Genomic DNA, 20,579 nt, shown 5'->3' with positions numbered 1-20,579 from the left:
CAAGGATGGCTTCATTCAATACTCAGAAAATGGAAAACAAACCGCCGCGACGAAGCAGCTGCATAATGATGCAATTCACGAGTTGGACGACCCGGATGCGTGCTTCATTTTAATATAAGAAACTGGTGAGATCAATCATTCAGCAGATGGACAATTTTTATTAACGAATCAATCGTGAAATCGTTCAGTGACAGAAGACAGATCGAGGCATCAGCCGATTACGCCTTATCGTGCTATTCCTCGAATTCAGATATGAGACTGAAATACTAATTGATTATGGCAGATATTCTCTTTACGACCGGTCGGAATTGCGAAAGAAGATCGGCGGTGTTATATATCGTTGGTGAGGCAGAGAGTGAGATAAAAGGGACGAAAGGAATTTATAAACACATGTAAGTGTCACCGTTGTGAAATCGTCATCGCACTGAATCGACTTCGACTAATTCCGTCTCGTCTAAGAACTCAATTTCACCGGAGTAATTACCGCGTGGCAAATGAATCCTGTCTCCTTCTCCCCCCGTAACATTCCATGGTAATTACGAGGGTACAGGGTGGCGCGAAGAGAAGAGCACTGGCATCGGTTCAGCACACACAAGAGAGACCGAATTCCCAGAAGACGATAGAGGAGCGTCTCCAAACAAAGAGACCCTTGTTCTGTCGCCTACGCGTACGCTACTATACGCGAGAGGAAAATTTCATGGCGAGCACCTTTGACTTACGATAAGGTTCATGGTAACGTGAGCGCATTCTTTGATAAATCAATCAACTAATATTATTAATTTATAGAACTGCATATTATGTGGTACACAAATTGATTAAACATTTGCATTCTCTATATTACCAATAAACTACTCAGACAACGAATAATTGTGCTTATAGATTGTTATTATCTATAATATCTTGCAATTACTTTAGGTTTAATATTACTGGAAAATCTAAAATAACAAATTAGCCAATTTTAGAAACCTATTTTGATTTTTTATAACATCACAAATGTTATTATATTTAATTTCTCTTACATTAAGCTATTTAACATAATACTTTTATTTATTATAAATTTTTACAAATGTTACATGAAAAAACGAGAGAATGAGTTGTTGACTAATTATATTTATGTGTATCTGTTTATTACCGTTTATTACTTTAAAGAGAAAATTAGAGTAATAAATTACTTGTGAGCATTGAAAAACATGTGATGTTTACAGAAAAGATCGTCTCGCGTGCGATCGACCATTAAAAATAAAAATGCACGCCTGCGTTAATAGCTGGCCCCCAAACCCAAATCCGGGAGCAGTTTTTAAAAAGTCGGTTACTCGCGCGTAGGCAACGAGATTAATAAGTCGCTATTAATTAATATCAAACAAATGCTCGGTCGAAAATTTTAAAATAACGGGAACTCGTTGCCGTAAAGACACGACTGCCCGTGTGCCGTTATGAAGGCGCACGAAGGCCGTCGTTCACTCCAAAGGACTAATGAATTTCATAATTAATATCATTATAATTAATCGCGGACCCTCATGACGCTCGTCGCTCATCGACGACGATGACTCCTCGCCACGAGAAGGGATTTAACGCGGTCGGGCTTTTCCGGCACGATCGATCTTGGTCGCCGAATCGATTATCTTCTCTCGCTCGGATCGCTCATCGCGTACGCTTGCTCGGCCATAAATCAAGCGGCAAGTCGTAGGACCCCGTTGAAACGGGGCTCTGGGCCGTAAATCGCGAAACGTCTCCATCGCTCGTCTTCATCGCTCGCCGCGGCCGTCGCGATAATCGATTCGAGCGCAATATCGCGCGGATTCGCCCGTCGCGGTTTTACTACGCGCGTTCCGCAGAGAACTCGCGGAAAAAATTGCCTACCCAGCGATTCCTCGCACTGTGCCGTGCCGTGTTCCTTCCTTCGTAGCGCAAAGCGCGCCCACGCGTTCCGAGGCGGAACGGCAGATGGAATCCTTGAAACGATATCGAATCTATCCGTCTGATCGTCTATTTTGCTTTGTGCACCTGGACGTCTTGCGGTAAGCCGTCACGATGTGGGATCAGATAACGTGATCAGCTAGTTTCGCAACCGTTCCTCCACGTGTCGTCGATGAACCGTTCTTATTGTTGTTGCCTTCACTCATGCGATTGATCGCTCTAATCCGAGTCAGATCACATATATCGGAACGATCGAACCATAAACCAGATTTTATGGGCTAATACATCGTAGATGAGCGTATTGCTAGCGCGTTGAGAGAACACAGGAAATCAAAATTGACAAGCTGCCTGACTGGCATACAGAGAGGTGCTGTAATAGGCGATTGGCGTTAGTGAACGTAAACGCGTTGGAATATTTATTGGCTACGTCTTATGTGCACCCACTGTAACTTACTTGGCTAGAATGTACGAAGTGGATATTATTTTACGAATAGTCGAATGTATCGGCTTGCATGCGCTTCGAGATATATGCAAAAGTCATAACAAGGTTGTATGCGAATATTTCTCAACATTCCATGTGACGAGGTGAAGTGATCATTTACATGAAATACTTTAGTAATACTAATAGTACGTTAAATTATAATCTTTTAAATATAAACTGATGAATAACATGAAATCTGCAGAACTTCCATGAATAAAAATGGAACAGTATTTGTATGTGTGCACCGAATTTTTAAATATTTAAGAAATTAATTTTTTAAGCGTAAATAGAAGAATTGCACAGCAATATACACAGAAGTCTACACAGAAAAAAAATCTAATCAAAACTTATATACTCCTATGTACGCAACAATCTATAATCTTCTTATAAGAATTTCAACTTTCCATTTAAACTTTTTTGTCTTGGTTGAACTGTATAAATAACTTCATCCAAACAAGTTTTCTTCGTTAATGCAATATACTCTCATTTCAAGATTTCCACGTTGAAACTATAAGATACTTTCAAATCAAGAATATTCTTTCTTTCTGTACAAAGCAAACTGATCGTTCTAATAAAATCCTCGGGTCAAAGGTGCGTATATGAGAACTTAGCTTTGACATGACAGAGAAAACTGCATCGAAGGTCTCGAACATCGTTAATGATTGAACAACAATATCGAAAGAACAAGCATCCGTTGGAAGCACTATGTTAAAGCCGCGTAATGAGCCGTCACTCATTTTCTGCGTAGATTATCGTACCGGCTCATTACCCTTCACCCCGGGACCAATCTGAAAGTGTTCGAGTGGCTCGAATATATTTCACAGCTGAGAACTTGATGGCGTTACCTAGCAAACTTCCAGATCGATCTGCGATCGTATCTGACGCCATTAACGGAGATGTCGTAATGGCGAACGCCAGAAAGGCATCGCGGCGTTCGTCCAAGCGGGTGACTGCGATCACCCACTGCAGTCTAATTGTTATTAATTAGTACGATCGCCGGTGCTGCTGTTCCTCTCGATTGAGTGAAATTACATCGATAAGCGGCAACCTATTAACCTGCTACAAGGTAAACGTAATTAGAGACCGTGAGCCTCTAATTGAGTGTCTATAGTCTAGGTATACCTAATCGAGCAACGAAGTAAGAGATCACCATTAATATCAGTTGCAGTCGTAACGCTCATAAATACACGTAAACGAAACGGGCCGAGCGACGCAATGGAATGCGGGATCTGGAATTGCCGCTTTACGCGTTTTCTTCGCGAAAGGAGAAACATACGCGGCCGCTGATGGAATCTGGACCGCGTGTGTTGCAATTTGAGCGGTAAAGAAGTTGGCCTGGTGCAAACCTCGCCTTCATACATCATCGCCGTGCGCGCGCGCGTGGATAAGACTTGAGACCACGAGAGAAGACCGCATAAATTTCTCTTAATTGGTGATCGCGATCCGATGAGCGGATTAAAAAAGACTGATGCGGATTCGTTTAATCTGCGTGGCGTAAATATGCAGGCGCGGATAATGGCGGCAGAAGCGGAAATATGTGGCGCTATATTTATAATACCGTCACGTAACGCGCGAGCCTTAAATTAACCGGTTAAACGTCCGGCCACTCCGAAAGTTAAGTAACGACCCAGGCACGGCACTAAAGCTGTTTCGAGCCGTACCGATACCCGTGAAATGCTGACGCTGCATCGGCGCGGCGAGTAGAATGCCCAGTGCGTGTCGGGATGCGCTCGCGGCGCGAATCGTCGACTTGACTTGACAATGAATTCGAACGTGGCGCGATAAGTAGCGAGATGCCCTTGCGGAGAGAAATCCGAGCTCATGCTTCGCGAGAAAGGGAGGACGGAGCGGAGTATATTCTGTCTGGAGGAAGACACCAAACAGAGAGAAAGATGCGATCGCTTCGCTTAGCTGTTCTTTCTGCTTCTTATACGACCATATCGAACGAATAGTTCTCAGGCTTCGCTCAGTTACTTCTAAGACCCGTCAGACCTCTGTCCAAGTAATAACCGACTTACATATATAAATTCGTGTGTATTACCGTGACGGATCATTAATTAAGATGAAGGAAAAGGCGAAAACAAATCTAAAGATTAGTATATGTTACTGCGCTCGAATCGCAGCAATTAGAATGCTAATAAAATGCTAAATGCTTAGTGGCGCAGTTATGAAGTGTGTTCAGATAAGTTTCAAATATTAATGTTATTTTATATATATGTATGTATAAGGCGAATAAAAACAACAAAATTAGTTGCAAAAATAACATAGAATAATGTAACAACATTGTTTATTCGTCACTTTATATATGAATACAATTCTGTAGCGGTCTAAAATGTTGCAAAAATAAACTTTGTGATCAAATTACTGCGCAAATGCTATTTGCATCATTCAATGATAATAACAAGAATTAGATGTTTCCATCATACTTCAAATGTGAAAGTAAAAACCGATAAAAATATCGACAGCTATCATCGCGACCATATTGATGTAATAATAGTCTCGATTGCTAAACGGATCTTCAAGTTTGCACGATGCCAATTTTCACAAGTCGGTCGCTCGTTTGATTGTGGATCATTCTTCAATGAACCGGAACCTACTTCCTGTAGAGACGCGTCTCCGTTCCATCGGTAAACTCAAAACCGCTTTGAAGAGATTTAATTTCGCTACGCTACAATGTCGCGGCGACATTTCATAAATCCGACTGCAGACCGATTCAAACGACATTGTGGAACAAAGACGCGGTCCGATCGTGCGCGCGTAAGGATGAATCGCGAGATTTCGCAAATGGAGTGTGAAATTTTGGGTTGCCGTGGCGGAACGATCGATTGTCGAGGAGGAGCTCGGTATTATCGATTAGCTATGATATCGGAGCCACTGGAGTGCGAGTGCATGGAAACTCGGAGCGGATCCACTCACTATCATATCAGCCAGTATATAAAGGAGGAAATTGCAAATAGTTATATTTCGTTATCAGTTGATTAAAACTTGATAAATTGATTTCTCCTCTATGGTAATGAGATTTTTCTCTCTTTCCTTGCATAGGTGGCGCACATAAATTGTCTTAAGATTGCCTAATCTATAAATCTGTCTCTTTTTATTTCATATTGTTCAAATATTTTATCGCAGATTAAAGCGCAAATAAAGAACAAAATAAAATATATGTAAATAAAAGAAATCAAAACAATTCGACAATAGTGACTAAGTCGAAAATATTCCGTTTGCAACTCTGTTTTTATAGCAATAATATATTATTCTAAACATATATAGTCTTAATATTTGTAAACATATATTAAATAGAAAATATATAACGTAAATTTAACCGTTTAAATTTCACGACAATAATACATACAACTCACTAATTTTTGTTAGTTCGCTATTTCGGATTATTTCGCGCCTTGCAAATATCTTGCGAAATCGTACTACCGATTAACACCATGACGCTTTAAATTTGAAAATCAGCCATACCTCCGTATCCGAAACTTATTGCTCCCAAAGACCATCGTGCTGATACTGCCCACTAGATTATAAACACTCAAATTCAACATCTGCCCGATGAGCGAGCCGCGATTTCCCGCCGTAGGAAGCTCAGGTCATTGTACACTGGTTCTGGCAACGCGTCTTCCTCGCCCCCGCACTGTCTAACACTGCGGCGATCGATGCCGAAACCAATCACGCATCTGTTGCCATTTTTCATTCGCATTTACTTCGTCGACGATCATTGACCGGAAGAAGTGTGACGAAACCAATGGAGAACACGCGAGTCAGGACGCGGCGCACTTTTTCCAGGACTATCAATCGCGCATGTATCCTATGACAGCTGTCAACGAACGCTACGAGAGAACGCGAACGACACAGTACATATTCCGCGAGCACTGTCAACGGAATGAGTCGGAGCACAGGCCACAAGCTCGTGTAGCGTTGGTGGAGGGATGTCAGTAGGGGGAAATCCCGAGAGTGGGAGGTTGAACGAGAGAAGGAGAAAGAAACAGAGAGATAAAGAGAGAACAGCACACTTACTGCTGTTCTAGAGTTAGCCCTTTAAGGACAGATGTACATGACGATCAGAATGGGCCCCGCGCGACAAATGTATGGAAAAGCTGAAAGCTGAAGACCGTACAAGTACATTTCGCGAGGCCGACCTAAAAAGAGACCTAAAAAAAGATGCGTGCAGTACGAGAAAAAAAATTATTTCTTATACTGGCGCGCACGAGCGATATGAGCAAAGCTAAAAGCGACTCGTTTGAAATGATCGCAGGGACAGGTCAACGGGTCATATTATCGCTCACGACGATCTAAAGTGACGCGAATTGTATGCAAATAAAAGCGGCGAATGTTCATGTTCGCACCTCTGTATCATATTAATGTCGCTGACAGTTTTGCCAGTTACCACTACCGTGCTACGTCGATGGGACCGATGGCAAGATGCACCTACCGCGGAAACCGGTTTAATCCGACGTCTAGAGCACCTCTAATAGACTGCAGAGTTCACGCAATTCAGCCGCGTCGGCGATGATTCCAAGAATAATTCGTTTTGCGTTGGTCTCGATCGAATGTGGAGACGTGGCGACGGGGGATTGGCCTTTAAGCCATCGAACGTGCCATTTCAGCGATATTGCGAGGCGAAAGATAAAACACATAACGTCGCGGAATTGTCGTCCACCCACCGCGACGCACGCTCGCCTCGTTGCTCTTGTCGACCCGTGTGCCGAGGTCGCGAGAAAGAGGATTAATATCCCCGGCGGATGTTTCTTTACGTTAATACATGTTCTTTGACACTGGCCGGCCGAGCTATGATTCCGCGCGGCAACTTGCAACATCTGCACAGTCGTAACTCGCTCTTCTAGGAGGACAACGCTCGTAAGTTACGATCGCGGCGGGTGAGCCCCGCGCGAACGCTGTAATTTATATGTTACAACGCTGTAATTTATATGTTACAACTGCCGAAGTTACGAAGCGAGACTTTATGGCCGCGGCGACTCCCTCGATGCGCTTACGGAGTTCGCGGAGACGCGGTAAAACGTCACTCCGCGCCGATCCGCTTCAGCTCTGTGATCATCGGCCGCGCGGTCGAGAAACACGATGCACGACGACAGCCGGTCGAGAGGAGAAAACGGCGCGCGGGTCGTCGATATAAGCTGTAAATTAGCGCGCGAGACAACGACCTCGGCAGGATATCCAGCGGAAAAACGCATTTCCCGTGTCGCTCGCGTAGGATCGCGCCGTCAATTCGATTCCCATCGACGTCGCGCGCCGCGAATAATCGATGTCTCCGAGCTCATACCGAGTGTGTAATCCCGACGTGTGTATAGAAGGCCAGGCACGTACACTGCAGTGCCGTCCTCTCTTCTTCTCCTCGCTACGCCAGGCAAATGTTTATTAGAAGCGAAGGGCGGTCTTGTCGGGGATACGGCTCAACATTTTTAACAGTTTCCTCGATCCGCGAAGAGCTCCGGTCCTCCTTTTTCGCATTCTCGTGTAATAACAGGTCTCCGCTCTTTCTCGCCGGGGATCGACCGGACTCGGCTCGCTCGCTCGTCCCGAGACAGAAAACCGGCACAGCCGCCGGCGATTGTCGTAGGTAAGTGAGTTTGACGTACACCGACATCGTGTACACCGCACCATATGTATTCCACGGTTCCGAATACCTCTCTGCCTATACTTTCCTCGCACTCTCACTTCACACACAAAATCTATATGCTAGTCTTTCCCTTTCCTGACCACATGATGGTCAGGTCCATTTTCAGGTCATCCGACGACTTTGGAGAAATATTCGAATATTAGGAGATTAAGATTAATGAGAGATTAAGATATCCGGAAAAAAGGACGATGAGGCAGAGAGAACTATTATCGAAATCGTCGGGAGATCTTATTTGATTGAAGGAAACGTGACCGTCTTGGAAAACATTTGATCCGAGATTATGCGCTATCGTTCGTAAATAATGCTCGATATAGCGCCGAACTTTCTGGTGACAAATAGTGTTCGTGATTTATCGTGACGCTTATACTCATCGATAATGCTGACTGAAAATAAAAATGGGAATACCTTCAATTTTTACGATTTATCGCGACGCTTACTCAGCGATAATGCTGACTGAAAATAAAAATAGGGATACCTTCGATTTTTACGATCGTTCAAATAAGTATATGGCTACACGTAACGCGATGACTAACGCTCTCGATAGTCAAACTTGATTGTTCTGTACGTTTGTCTGTATGAACGAGAGAGAGCTTAGAAGCACAATTCGAGATACATTTCTATAGATATTACTAGAAATAACGAATCTGACTGCGATCATCGCGAGGTTATTGCCGTTTCACGTTTATTCTTACTTCCTAGACTAATCTTTCGAGGAAGAAGGTACGGAAGAGGAATAATGTTTCAAATTTAGACGGGCAACTTTCCAAAATCTCAGTTAACGGTTTTTGGATTCATTATGTGAAAAAACGTGATAACCTAATAATACGACATAGATTGATGAGCTATAGCTTTTTGATGGCAAGCAACAATTTCAAGATAAAAGTAACGTCGAAAAACTATTCCGATATCTAAATTTTCCTGGAGATAAACACACTGAGAAAAAAAATTTAAATAAAAAAAAATATTTATTTAGATGGCTGCTAATATCTTACTTACTTAATATAATACACATATTTATTTAGAATTACATATGTTTACTTAATTTAAATAAAAATATCTAATTCTAAATAAATATGTGTATTATATTAAGTAAATAAGCTATTGGCAGCCACCAAAATAAATATTTTTTCGGGTCTAAATATTTTTTTTCTCAGTGCAATTATTTGTGTTTATTAATATGAATATCTGTTTTAAAAAAGTTTATAGTTAGTGTCGTAAAACGTAATGTCATAAAACGGACCTGCATAAAAGAATGTTAGTTGCCTGTTTATTTTAGTATATCGATACTGTTATGGATATAACAAGATGTACCGACAGGTGCGGCGTGAAAATGTAATGTTTATCAGCCTTAAATCTTAAACAGGACACATTTTATGAAATTGAAATGAATTTCGATCTGAATTGTTCCGTTTTTTTTTTTCTAGAAAACAATAAAAATCTAGAAAATAACTAAACAATTCCGATCAAAATCCATTCCGAAAAGTTCCATAATACATGCCGATATCGTCAAGATTTGTGCGACATGTGATGGCCGTTCGATAGTTCCGATCGAATTAGTGACGGTAAAAGCCAGAATATTAGCGCAACTTTTAAAAAAGATTGTCGCTGAAACAACCGAGCGCGTTGTATTTTATCAACGCACGCCGAGCGCAAGGCGCTTATCAATGCACTTCCGCGGCACGAAAAATGAGACAACGCGCGCCGTGGAAAGCGCGTTTACACTTCGCTCTCGTTCCTGCGAAAAGAATGACAGATTACGAAAACGAGGGCAGCGGTAAGCTCTTCCTAGATACTTTTCTTATCGTAATAGTCGAAGCCGCGCTGTGGGGAAAGCCCCGTGTTTCGCGAATCAACCACTAATAGATACCCGCGTCATGCTCTGCGGTAAAGAAACGATTTTTTAACGCCTCTCTGCGAGGCCAGGTGATTAACTAAAGATATACTTAGGTAATATTTAGATTAAGCGAGTGAACTTTCTGTGGAATGTACACGAACGTGTTTGTCATTTGCTTTAGATATTGCTTTACATTTCAATCCAGTTTTAATGCGAATTAGATTGATTGGCATTACCAATACGTAGCAGTGCTATACCTACGCATCTAATGTTAAACGAAAATTTGTGCATGTTACAATATCACATTACAAATATTTTAACGGATACATGATATATACGTATGCTGTTTCTAGTATATATCCTATTATACATTTAAATTGTTTTTGTTAAATTCAGCAAGATTTATATCATACTATTCTTTATTTCTAAACGTATTACAACTCGCTTTATTGTGAAGTCGTTAAAATAGCCGGTTGCAGGGCGCACGAAATAGTGTGAGAAGCTGTAAAAATAAACTGCACGCGCTCGTGCAATCTTGTGAAACTTCGCTTTAAATGAGATTGGATGCATTCTGCTGAACATTTACTCGAAGACATTTACACTTCGAGAGACAAGAAAAATATAAACTGGCATAGAGAAAAGAAACTTTATGCGAGAAATTTCAGGAAACGCTGGTTATAAAATAATATACATATTTAAAAAAGAAAATACACATAGAAAAATCATTTCATCCATATAGAATAGAGTGTATTTTATATTATCGTCGTAAGTATAAAGATTATTTGACGTGTCTATGTACGGATCCTTGAAATATAGCGAATACAGTCTTTTTTTTAGGTCAAGTCTTCGTATTACGATCGCCAGTTCAACATGGTGATCAGGCCTGTAACGGAACACGCACGTATATTAGCTATATGTTCGCACAAGCGCTCCTACCGCTGATGTCATTCGCTATTCCGGTGATTGGTGATGCTTCCGATATATGTTCACATGATCTGCGCGTCGTCCGCTATTCCGATCGACCGCTTGACCCTGGATGGTTCCGCGAGGTTGATTATTCATCTCGTACCAAACGTTCGTACATTGAAAGCATCTGTCTTTCACCACACGGCATGCGTGGATAAACAATCGTAAAATAACGGAGCGTCTTGACTTACTTTGATAACGTTCCCTTTCATTGCGATAACGTTCAATAAATTCGACGTTCCGCTAGCTTTCAACGCGCACGGGATTTCGACGATAATAGCCTCCACGCGTGATCGCTAGACGGTGTCGATGATATCGAGATCCACGATTTATGGTTTCGGTTCGAAACGTTATTAGAGGTGGGATATATCTCAGTTTATACTAGATTCACCCGCATGCATGCGGTGCGGCGTCGACCGTCGATTGCTACACGGATTTTATTGCCATTCACAGTTACGCTCTCGTTCGGTCGTAAAAGGAATTTGTGTTGGGATACTTCACCGCCTTATCGAACGTATTAAGCCGGGATCGATCGCGCCCGAACAAAAGTAGGTCGCTGGGTGATTATTCTTGTCTGTCATAAGCCGTCGTTTATATGGCGTTTTTATCTCGAAATATCTGCTCTGTGTCTTTCAGTTTGGATAAATATCGAGCTGTAAAATGCCCAGAGCAAACTGGGCGCCCACACGTCGCCTATTTATAACTTCATTGGCGGCGATTCGCTGTATCTGCCTGCACACGCCGCTGTTTTATTCGCTTAACGAGACGAGGATCCGCTGCGGAGCCGCTATCTGCGGTTTGCTACGTCTACATCGGGGTCTTCCTGCAGGTGCGGGAGAGCAGCCACACGGTTATCCTAGCAAATGTCAGCGACCTCGCCGCCGCGCCGCGATTCAGGCGTCAACGGGGCGATCGGTGTTTCGCTCTTGGCCGAGTCGCGTGTGGCCACTGACTCGACTCTAGGAAGTACAGGAAGTACGCGCAGCGCGCTTGGCGCGGTCGTTCACGTTGGATGGTTCATCGTCGGATTGGAGCTGTTCTTACGAGCCGTTTGGCCGTTCGGTTTACGGTAGGAACCGCGAACCACGCCGTACTACGGAGACTTTACGAGCACACGGAGCTCTTATTGCAGATCACGGCATTGCGCGCGGATTGACCGCGTCGGCCGCACGTGACGACCCGGCGCGTATCGTCCGGTAAACCTTGAGAAGCACGTGCGAGTATAACGCATCTTATGCGCTTGCTGTGCCTGCTGTTGCCGTTCCGAGACCACCCGCCGTAATAATAAAGTCGCCTGAGATTTGCCTCACATGTGCCTGACATCTGACGTTACACGTGCGTTCGCTCCGCAGTGGAAATTCCATCTGGGAAATCGCGATCGAAACGCGATAATCAAGCGCGAGATGCGCCAGTGCTGGTGATTTAGAATTCCTCTAATATGAGCAAAATTAATAATATAAAATAGAGTAAAGTTTTAAGCGAGATTTCTAATAAGGTATAATAAAGTGTAATTCTGGCCTTGTTGTAAAAATCGAAGTTAATGTTTTATATTTGTTAATTTTATTATTTCTTCGTATATCTATCTCTTCTTTATTTTGGGAATAAAATATATCTTTTAATATATATATTTCTTTGTCTCATGTTAATTCTCGATTATCAACTGCATTAGCAATAAAAAAAAAAAAAAAATGCTAAATACTTTCACTTCCGATCTAAAACATGCTATTGCGCAACTTTGATGTTAATTCGTGAGCTATGAATAAAGGGTCTATAATGGAAGTTTAGGGCAAAGGTGGAACGTGCTGCCTGAAGATGACGATCATATGTTAATGTCCATGACAGTGAGTAGGAAACTGACAGCATCCATTCTACCTATTTGTCGGACGCGCTTAATTGATCGGAGAGAGAGCCAATTTGAAACGAAACTGCGGATAAAAGATTCTCGACGTGGAAAAGTTGCGCGACGAGTCGAGAGTTACGTGTGTTTGCTCAGGTGCCAGTGGGCTAGATCATTTTCTAAACCGCGAACTGATAAATGCCCGATGGCTATATATCTGATGGACGTAGGAGGAAAACATCGGGATAAAACTCAGTGGAATTTAACAGAATTCAAACTGTCCGTCTTGTCGTACTGCACTCTGACACATGTCCTAACGGTACATCGCTCGGTTAAAATCTAATGCCGGACAATTTAACACAAATTGGACTTTCTCGCTCCTGGAAATTTTTACGTTACGCAATTTTACGATCGGCGTACTCGTGAAAATCTTCCGTTATTTTACTCCTCTGAGATACTAGATTTTATAACAGTCATTTTGAAAATTATATAACAGTGTCTATCCACGTAATAAAAATTTCATCTGAGAAAATTTATGAAAATTCTAAGACATTTCTATGCCGAATGCAATTCGTATAAATATTTGTTTGAGCTGTCATATGTTTGTGCTGCATCAGTTGAGCACAATTAACTCTGAGATATAATTTATTATACTATTTTGAGTTGTAGATCACGGCAAATGATAGATACATAAAAATAATAATTTATTTATACGTGTATTAAAATTTTTCTCTTTTTAAATAATCAAATCTTTTCGTTATTGCCGCACGCGTACGAATAAAGTATATAACTCTTACCGCAAAAGATACTCGTGAACTTCCGAACAATTTGTGTTAATCATTTAATCGTAAGGCAGACTATCGTCGAGAAGATACCGTTCCTCGAGACGGTCTCGTGACTTCGTGTCCGGTGTCGTCCGGTCTCGAGTCGCTGGCTATTGTCTTCGTGGCCGTTTCGTTTGTTGCTCGTCTCTGTCACGTCGTCGTTGCACTTATATTTCCTTGGTGCGACCGTTTCCTCGGTGAAGAGTCGTAAGTCACAAGCAGGACGACGTGCTTGGTAGCTCGTCGAAGTCGAGCGTAATAAATTTTGTTCAAGTAATTAGACACATATATTGCCATGATTTATGTTATCCAAAAATTGCTCTGTATTAATTTTTTTACATTTTAAAACACAATTATATATGTATATATATCACTAATTGTCTTTATTATTTGAAAATCATGATGGCATAATTTTACTATATTTCGTCAATAGTCAATAATTTTTTTATATTTCGCAACTTAAATATTGCATATATAAAGTAAGAGCCTTTATTAAACTCTAAAATATGTACCTTATACATATGATATTTATATACCTACACGTGATTTCTTGTTATGTTTATCACAGCTATTTCTGATGCAGAAAAACGGTTTATTTTGATTGTAAGTTACGCAGAAGCTCCATTCTGAAATACGGAAGCAAATGTTGCCTAAAAGTTTCAATGGAGATATTTAATAGTTACAAGAGCTTTCTAAATTATAATAATAATTGTATGACATCTGGATATTGTAACTTTGCGTATGATTATTTTATTCTGTGAAATATCTTTTATTATTAAATTATACAAAATTGCCTATATGCACAATTTACAAATCAAATATTTCACTCAAATCAATATTTGGAATATTTCATGAAACTACTAGTCCCTTTTAAATCCTAATCTCATTAATAAATGTGAATATTACCGGTATTACCACTATCACTGTTAAACGCACTTAGAATTAGTTACGATTGTATACCATTAACCCAGTTTCTGAACTAATCATCAAACGAGTCTCGTCGTGTACGAAGGAGGATATTACAAAGTGTGGAAAGTTTTCGGTCTTAGTACACTTGCACCTCTTTTATGTTAATGTAGGACAAGAACGCTAGCGTAACTATATAACACTGTTTGCTTATGTTTAATGGTAGTTAAGTTATTTGTGGTAATAAATGGATACCACGCAGAATGACGCAAGTACGCCGATAATGCGATACAACGCATATCCAATCCACTCTAATTTCATAATATTATATACAGTCCAATAATATTTTCCACTGCTGGCGAAATGCAGCGGGTGGTCTGCAAAAATCAAGTTTCACCATTTTTATGCTCCGAACTGGTGAAACGAAACGATTTATCGCATCCCCGGCACCGTGGTAATTATCCTGATAAACTCAGCACAAAGTTCTACCGTTTTACTCTTTTACTCATTTCCCATATCTGAGAAATGATATATTACATAATGTCAGGCGTACATTTTTACGACCACGCCTAAGGAAAATATCTATCGGTTGTAGATAAGAGTAATCGATAAATACATACAACGCGTGACGTTTCACCAATACTTGTTCTAATGCTCTCATTATTTTTCTTTCTACAAGGATACATACGTTCCCAGTCCTTGAGAGCAATAGTAGCTTGCTGTGAATCAAGTGAAAGATGTGTTTAATTGAAGCGAAAAACATTACATTAGTGATTCGACTCGAGCCGATACGACACATGAGACGCGTTCTTTTCTTGACGAGTACCAGTTTTACTGGATACCGTCGGAAATAAGATAGTGGAAGATGTCGACGGGTGACAAGACTAACCGGTGTAAACGATACTGCGCGTGTTGTCATCGTCGGTGTCGACTACCTCGTTGTCGAGGCCGTGGTATTGCTGCGTCTAGTTGCAGAAATTGACGCGATAAAATAAGATTTATTTAGTGCGGCGATAACAAATTTATAGAGCTCTAGTAATTCTAACCGAAACAACATTTAATCTCCATAAAATTAGTCGAATATTTTGGAATAATATAATTTATGTTAATATTTAGCGAACAAAACGAATATTTTATTCAAACTTTTATAAATATTTAATAACAGAGATCTATTTCACGAGCTACGGAGCAAGGCAGAAAAAAAAGAAGAAAGGGACGGGAAAAGAAGTTGGAAAGCACGATTATTAATTGTTATTCGCGATAATTTTAAAATATTAATATTTAAAATCGCTAAAAATACCGTTTGATTTCGATACGTCTTGCGAATCAATGTTTCTCCTTTGTTGCCATTACTCCACGCGTAACCTTCCGAATCGGTCTGACTCTCTGACAAAGGAAACATCGCGCCGCGGCTACGGACCCCATAACGCTCGAGCAGGAATTCAAAGACCAATTATCGCACTGCAGGTGCAATGCCGGGCGCGACGCGACGAAAAGTGAAAACGACTCGGCGATTCGTGTTTCGCGTAACGAGGATTAGCGATAACGCTGCGGGTCGCCACGTAACTCCCGACTATCGGCCGGAGAACAGAGAAAAAAAAGAGGACGTCCGCCTCTTGCATAAATCTGAATCGCAATTAAAGGAGCGGGAGAGCGTTTTTATAAACGACGCATTCCCGTTGACTTTGAATGCGAGCAAAAAAGGCGTTTATCGCCACTCAATTTCACATCAGGCTTAAGAATTGCCATGGCGCGCCGTGCGAAGCTGTGCGATTTCGAAACTCTCGTTATGCGACGAAGGTTATAAAATTTGCGCAATTAATGAAAATGTCGCGCAAGATACATCGTTTCGATGTCGACAATAAATATGAGATCACTGTCAGGGTTCGTTATTATCGTGAGGCGTATTCGTGGCGCCGCACCTCGTCATCTCAGCGCTGCCGGCGCTTGGGGAACATGATCGAGCACCGACGAACAGGCCAACACGCCCGTGGTGGCACCGCGGTAACCTTTTTTCTGACATTTCTGCCTCGTAGGTTGGTTTATTCGAAAGGTTAAACCGTTGCGCTCTCGAATATCTAACGCGGTCGCTGGAAGGAAAAAGAAAGTGCAGGGAGAAAGAGAGAAACGTCTGGTAACGGTTCTGGCGCTCTTCTGCGCCAGGTAATCTCCTCTTCCTGTCGAAGGTCGGGCGCAAGTCAAATGCCCGTTCGTCGAACCGTGTCGTGAGGTTCATCGGAACATCTTAGCTGGAGTGCGTATCGGGTAGTTGGTCGGTCGCTCGTGCGTTGCAGGTAGTCACCCAATCAGAGCGAGGAGGAAACAAAAGAAAGGTGAAAAGAGTTATCGCTCCGTGAGATCGAGCCGACATCCTGTATCCCAACTGGAAAACCGGGCAGAACCTTCGGCTCGGCGTGCAATAATTATCGGCCGATTGTTCGGACCTCGTTCGGACTCTCTTTTCTGCTCTCCTATACCGCGGTGGCGTTTTCTGTCGGCGCCATCAGTGCCCCACCATTCTCGCGTGCGAATCGTTTAAGATTTTCAATAGTCTCTCGCGTGCTCCGTGGCCCGAAAAATCATGGATCGATGAATAAAGAGGTACCGGGTCACAGAGCGCGCTTCGCGCATTATCATCGCTCCTCCGGTGGCTCGCGAAGCGTCCTATGTTCTGCTTTTCATACAATTACTCGCGCCGCGCGAAATCGTCCTTGCCCGACTTCTCGCCTTTCAAGAATGCGCTCGACGTCGCACACGTCGGAATTTAATAATGTATCCTCGCATACATCGATCGCGCTCAACGAGCGTGACTTTTCTACGTTCTCGCGAAAGCACCATATGGATTATATGGTTTGCGACCTTACTTTGCACATAAAAGAAGCATGATTCTCTCTTTCGCGAGACACTGGTCTCTCGGCGGATCGGCATACCGATCCCGCGCGAACTGATGGTTATATACACCTCGACAAGTAAATCTTATGCGTTCAGTATGCCGCCATCGTCGTCCGGGAGGTACCGAGAGAATTGCTCGTAACGCGTCTCTGTGTCATTTAAGAGTCGCGGTGCACGTAATTCAGGGAAAGTCACACGCTCGTAAATCAGCCTGGATATGGGTACCGTTAGATTTGCAATGATAATCTCATGGTAATGTATGCGATTCGCTCGAGCGAACGAACGAGAAAATAATTAATAACCCCGGGTAATCCGAGTTCGCCGAACTGTCAGTGACGGATATCGCGATCCTTGGGGGTTTACGAGTTTGCGACACCAGTCCACCAGTGGGAGAGCTTACAAAAACTGGTGTCTCTTTCGTTCGGCATCTCGTTAGCCCTCTTCCTTCAATTTCCATACCGGTGATAGACAACGTTTTACAACTCTGCTTTATGAGAACGTGGATGTGGCTATTAAGTTTTCTAATGACATAATTCACGTCGCGATGGCGCTCTTACGGTTATAAATGTTCTATGTTCTATATCAGGATTTTATACGGCTTGGATAACATGAAGCGCAAATGGTTTGTAAACTAGTTGTGTAAAAGAAATTATACTACAAGTATGTGATTCGAACACATAAAATACTTTGTGCATTAAACATACATGCATTAACATTCGTATTGCTCTCTCTGATATGATGCTTCATCGTACCGTTCTGTTAATTATATGTTTTGTTCTCATTCGAAAAAAAAAACAGTAATTACGGAAAATTATATGGAACCTATTTATGTCAAGGGAGCGAGATGAGCCAACAAGTTACAAATTATGTTGGCGCGACGAATGATTTCAGATTGTGCGTGGTTGTTGATTGATACGCGTAAGAAACGCTCTACGGATTTTCAAGATCGGTTGCGCGGCGCTTCGGATTTCCGGACGATCTATCGAGCCTCACACAAGCCATACCGAGAGTAAGGTGTACTTACAGTTACCTCTAATTCAATTGATCGATCGTGGGATAAGCGAGATGGCGGGACATCGCGGGCACATGGATTATAATGATGATACTGTATCTGACAACGGAGGCGGCTATTTACCATTCAATTACATTGCAATTACGGGATCACGTGTGCCCGTATCTTAAATTACGCGATGCCATTTCAGCAACAAAAGCTTTAACCTGCTCGAGACCTTTAATAATAATTGATAATCACGGAATGAGCGGCATGGAAAAAAAAATCATGGGCTCGTGTCTCCAAAGACTAACAAGTTCTGATAGTAAAAATAAATCCTGATGGTACCATTAATGGTGATCGTTATCATTAATGGTCTCGAGAAATTAAAATAACGAGAAGTTTGGTTTACCGTTATGCACAACCGCGCGACTGCTTGTAATTGGTTAACTGGTGATAAATGATAGTTGATCAATAATGGGAAATGTGGCATGTAACTGATAGAAAGAACGATGTTGAGCGAATGTAGAAAAATTGTTATGCAATCAAACTTACCCTTGGTGAGAGTGCGGAGGTGCAGGTCTCGGTGGAGGCGGCAAAGACTTCCTACCGGATGTGTTTTGTCGCGGTGCCAAAGGCGGTGGCGGCGAACTAGGAGAATCCGTGCCGTACTTCTCCGTTGGACATTGAGGCTGAGGTTTCTGCTTAGGTATATCAACGTACTTTGGTGGTAGTGCGTAGTAACCGTGCGTAGTCCTCTGTGTCACGTCGTTAGGACGTTGGTGATGATTAGGAACGTATTTCGGGGGTTCGTGATATTTCTGCGGGCTTGACTCCGAGGGGAACAGCTTCGAACTGGCTTCGTATCCCGTTTTCACCGGGCTGCTAATGGAGAAACTGTGATTTCCGCTCTTCAGGTATTTGGATGGACTCTTCGCGACCTCTGTCACTGGCAGATAGTTCGGTCTCGAGGATGGATTCGTGGTGGCATTCTTATCCGCGTTTTTAGGCACTTGAGGCTGCGGTCTCTGACCTGAAGAAGATTCTAATTTCTGGCCGGAATCGTTTCGCAACAAACCGGACGCGTCGACGCGCGTCCCGTCAACTCGCATCGATTCCTGCCGAATGATCCTCGGCTCTACCGGAACTTGCGGGGCGGGTCTCTGGTTCCCGGAATCGCTGTATCTTTGCGATATGAGATCGGGGAGTTGCGCCGGAGGTCTGGTTGAATAAGATCTCTCCTCGGATATTCTCCTCGTCGGCGCTATCTTCCCGTTCACCATAAGTTTCTGAGTGGAAGGATATCTCAAACTCGAGCGTCCCGTAACTACCATCCTGTGCGTGGCAAAGCCGGCCGAGACTCCGTTCTCCAGTACCATTTCGGAATCCACGTGTTTCAGCGCCGCGGATCTCACGAATTGATGCTGTTCCTGTTCCTGCACGCCCGTTTTCGTCGAATTCGGGGAGGATTTGCCAGTGGGCTTATCGTGATCTCTCTTGGCGCTGTGTTTCGATCTTTTTATAGAATGTCTTTCCGACTTGTGTCGTTCGCATGACCTTTCACGATTGATCTTTGCCGTTTCCTCCGTCTGGTGGTGAATGTTGTTAGATTTACGCTCCGTGAAACAATCGTCGCTGAGTTCGGGTGGTGGGGGCGGCAATGGATCGTCGCAATCGTGGACCTCGCTCTCCGTGACCGTCGGCGGCGACGGTGGCGGCAAGTCGGGACTGGGTATGCGTTCGTTGTAAGCATTTCTCAGATGTGGCTTTTTAGGCGGCCTCTCGGGCACCCAGTCGTCTATCGATATGGCCGGTCCGACTATCACAGGGCCCAATAAATCCGTGGAGAGACTGCTGCAACTGTTGCTATGTTGATGCTTAGGGCTTGGCAAGTCGTTGTTTCCTTGATTCTGAGTTCTGCTAACGTTTTCCCTCCAAGCACCGCTGGCGTAATCTGACGCTGAACTAGCTCTTCGGGATGAGGATGGTCTCGGTCGAGGGGGAGGCTGCGGCGGTGGACTTTGAGGACTCTGAGGAGCTGGTGCAGGGCCTTGTGCCAACTGGGGTTCCGATCGCCAAGATGCTTGATGATGTCTCTCGTAATAAGACAACAACGCTTTCTTTTGAATCGCTTTCAGAGTAGGATCGGACACCCTGTGACGTTTCTCGGGATCCAAATAAGTGTAACGCATTTGTTGCTGCTGTTGCTGCTTTTCTAATTCATTGATGCGTTCAGCTACCGAAAGCTGTGGTTGTGGCGGTGAACTTAAGGTCATTCTGGAAAAAGAAATGT

At 42.9% G+C, this 20,579-nt stretch overlaps 1 protein-coding gene across 3 annotated transcripts in view; it reads right to left on the bottom strand.

Annotated features, from left to right (window-relative positions):
• The window catches only part of LOC112462461 (protein Shroom), a 132,432-nt gene that overhangs the window by 21,005 nt on the left and 90,848 nt on the right, over positions 1–20,579 (bottom strand). For all 3 annotated transcript variants that reach the window (XM_025028259.1, XM_025028260.1, XM_025028261.1), the window contains exon 7: positions 18,842–20,563. In XM_025028259.1, the coding sequence (XP_024884027.1) occupies positions 18,842–20,563 (1,722 nt within the window). The remainder of the gene's footprint in view (positions 1–18,841; positions 20,564–20,579) is intronic.

This window comes from Temnothorax curvispinosus, unplaced genomic scaffold (genome assembly GCF_003070985.1).
Source record: "Temnothorax curvispinosus isolate PA1 unplaced genomic scaffold, ASM307098v1 QBEX01012454.1, whole genome shotgun sequence".
Classification (NCBI taxonomy): domain Eukaryota; kingdom Metazoa; phylum Arthropoda; class Insecta; order Hymenoptera; family Formicidae; genus Temnothorax; species Temnothorax curvispinosus.
This window is presented reverse-complemented; position numbering and strand designations above follow the sequence as displayed.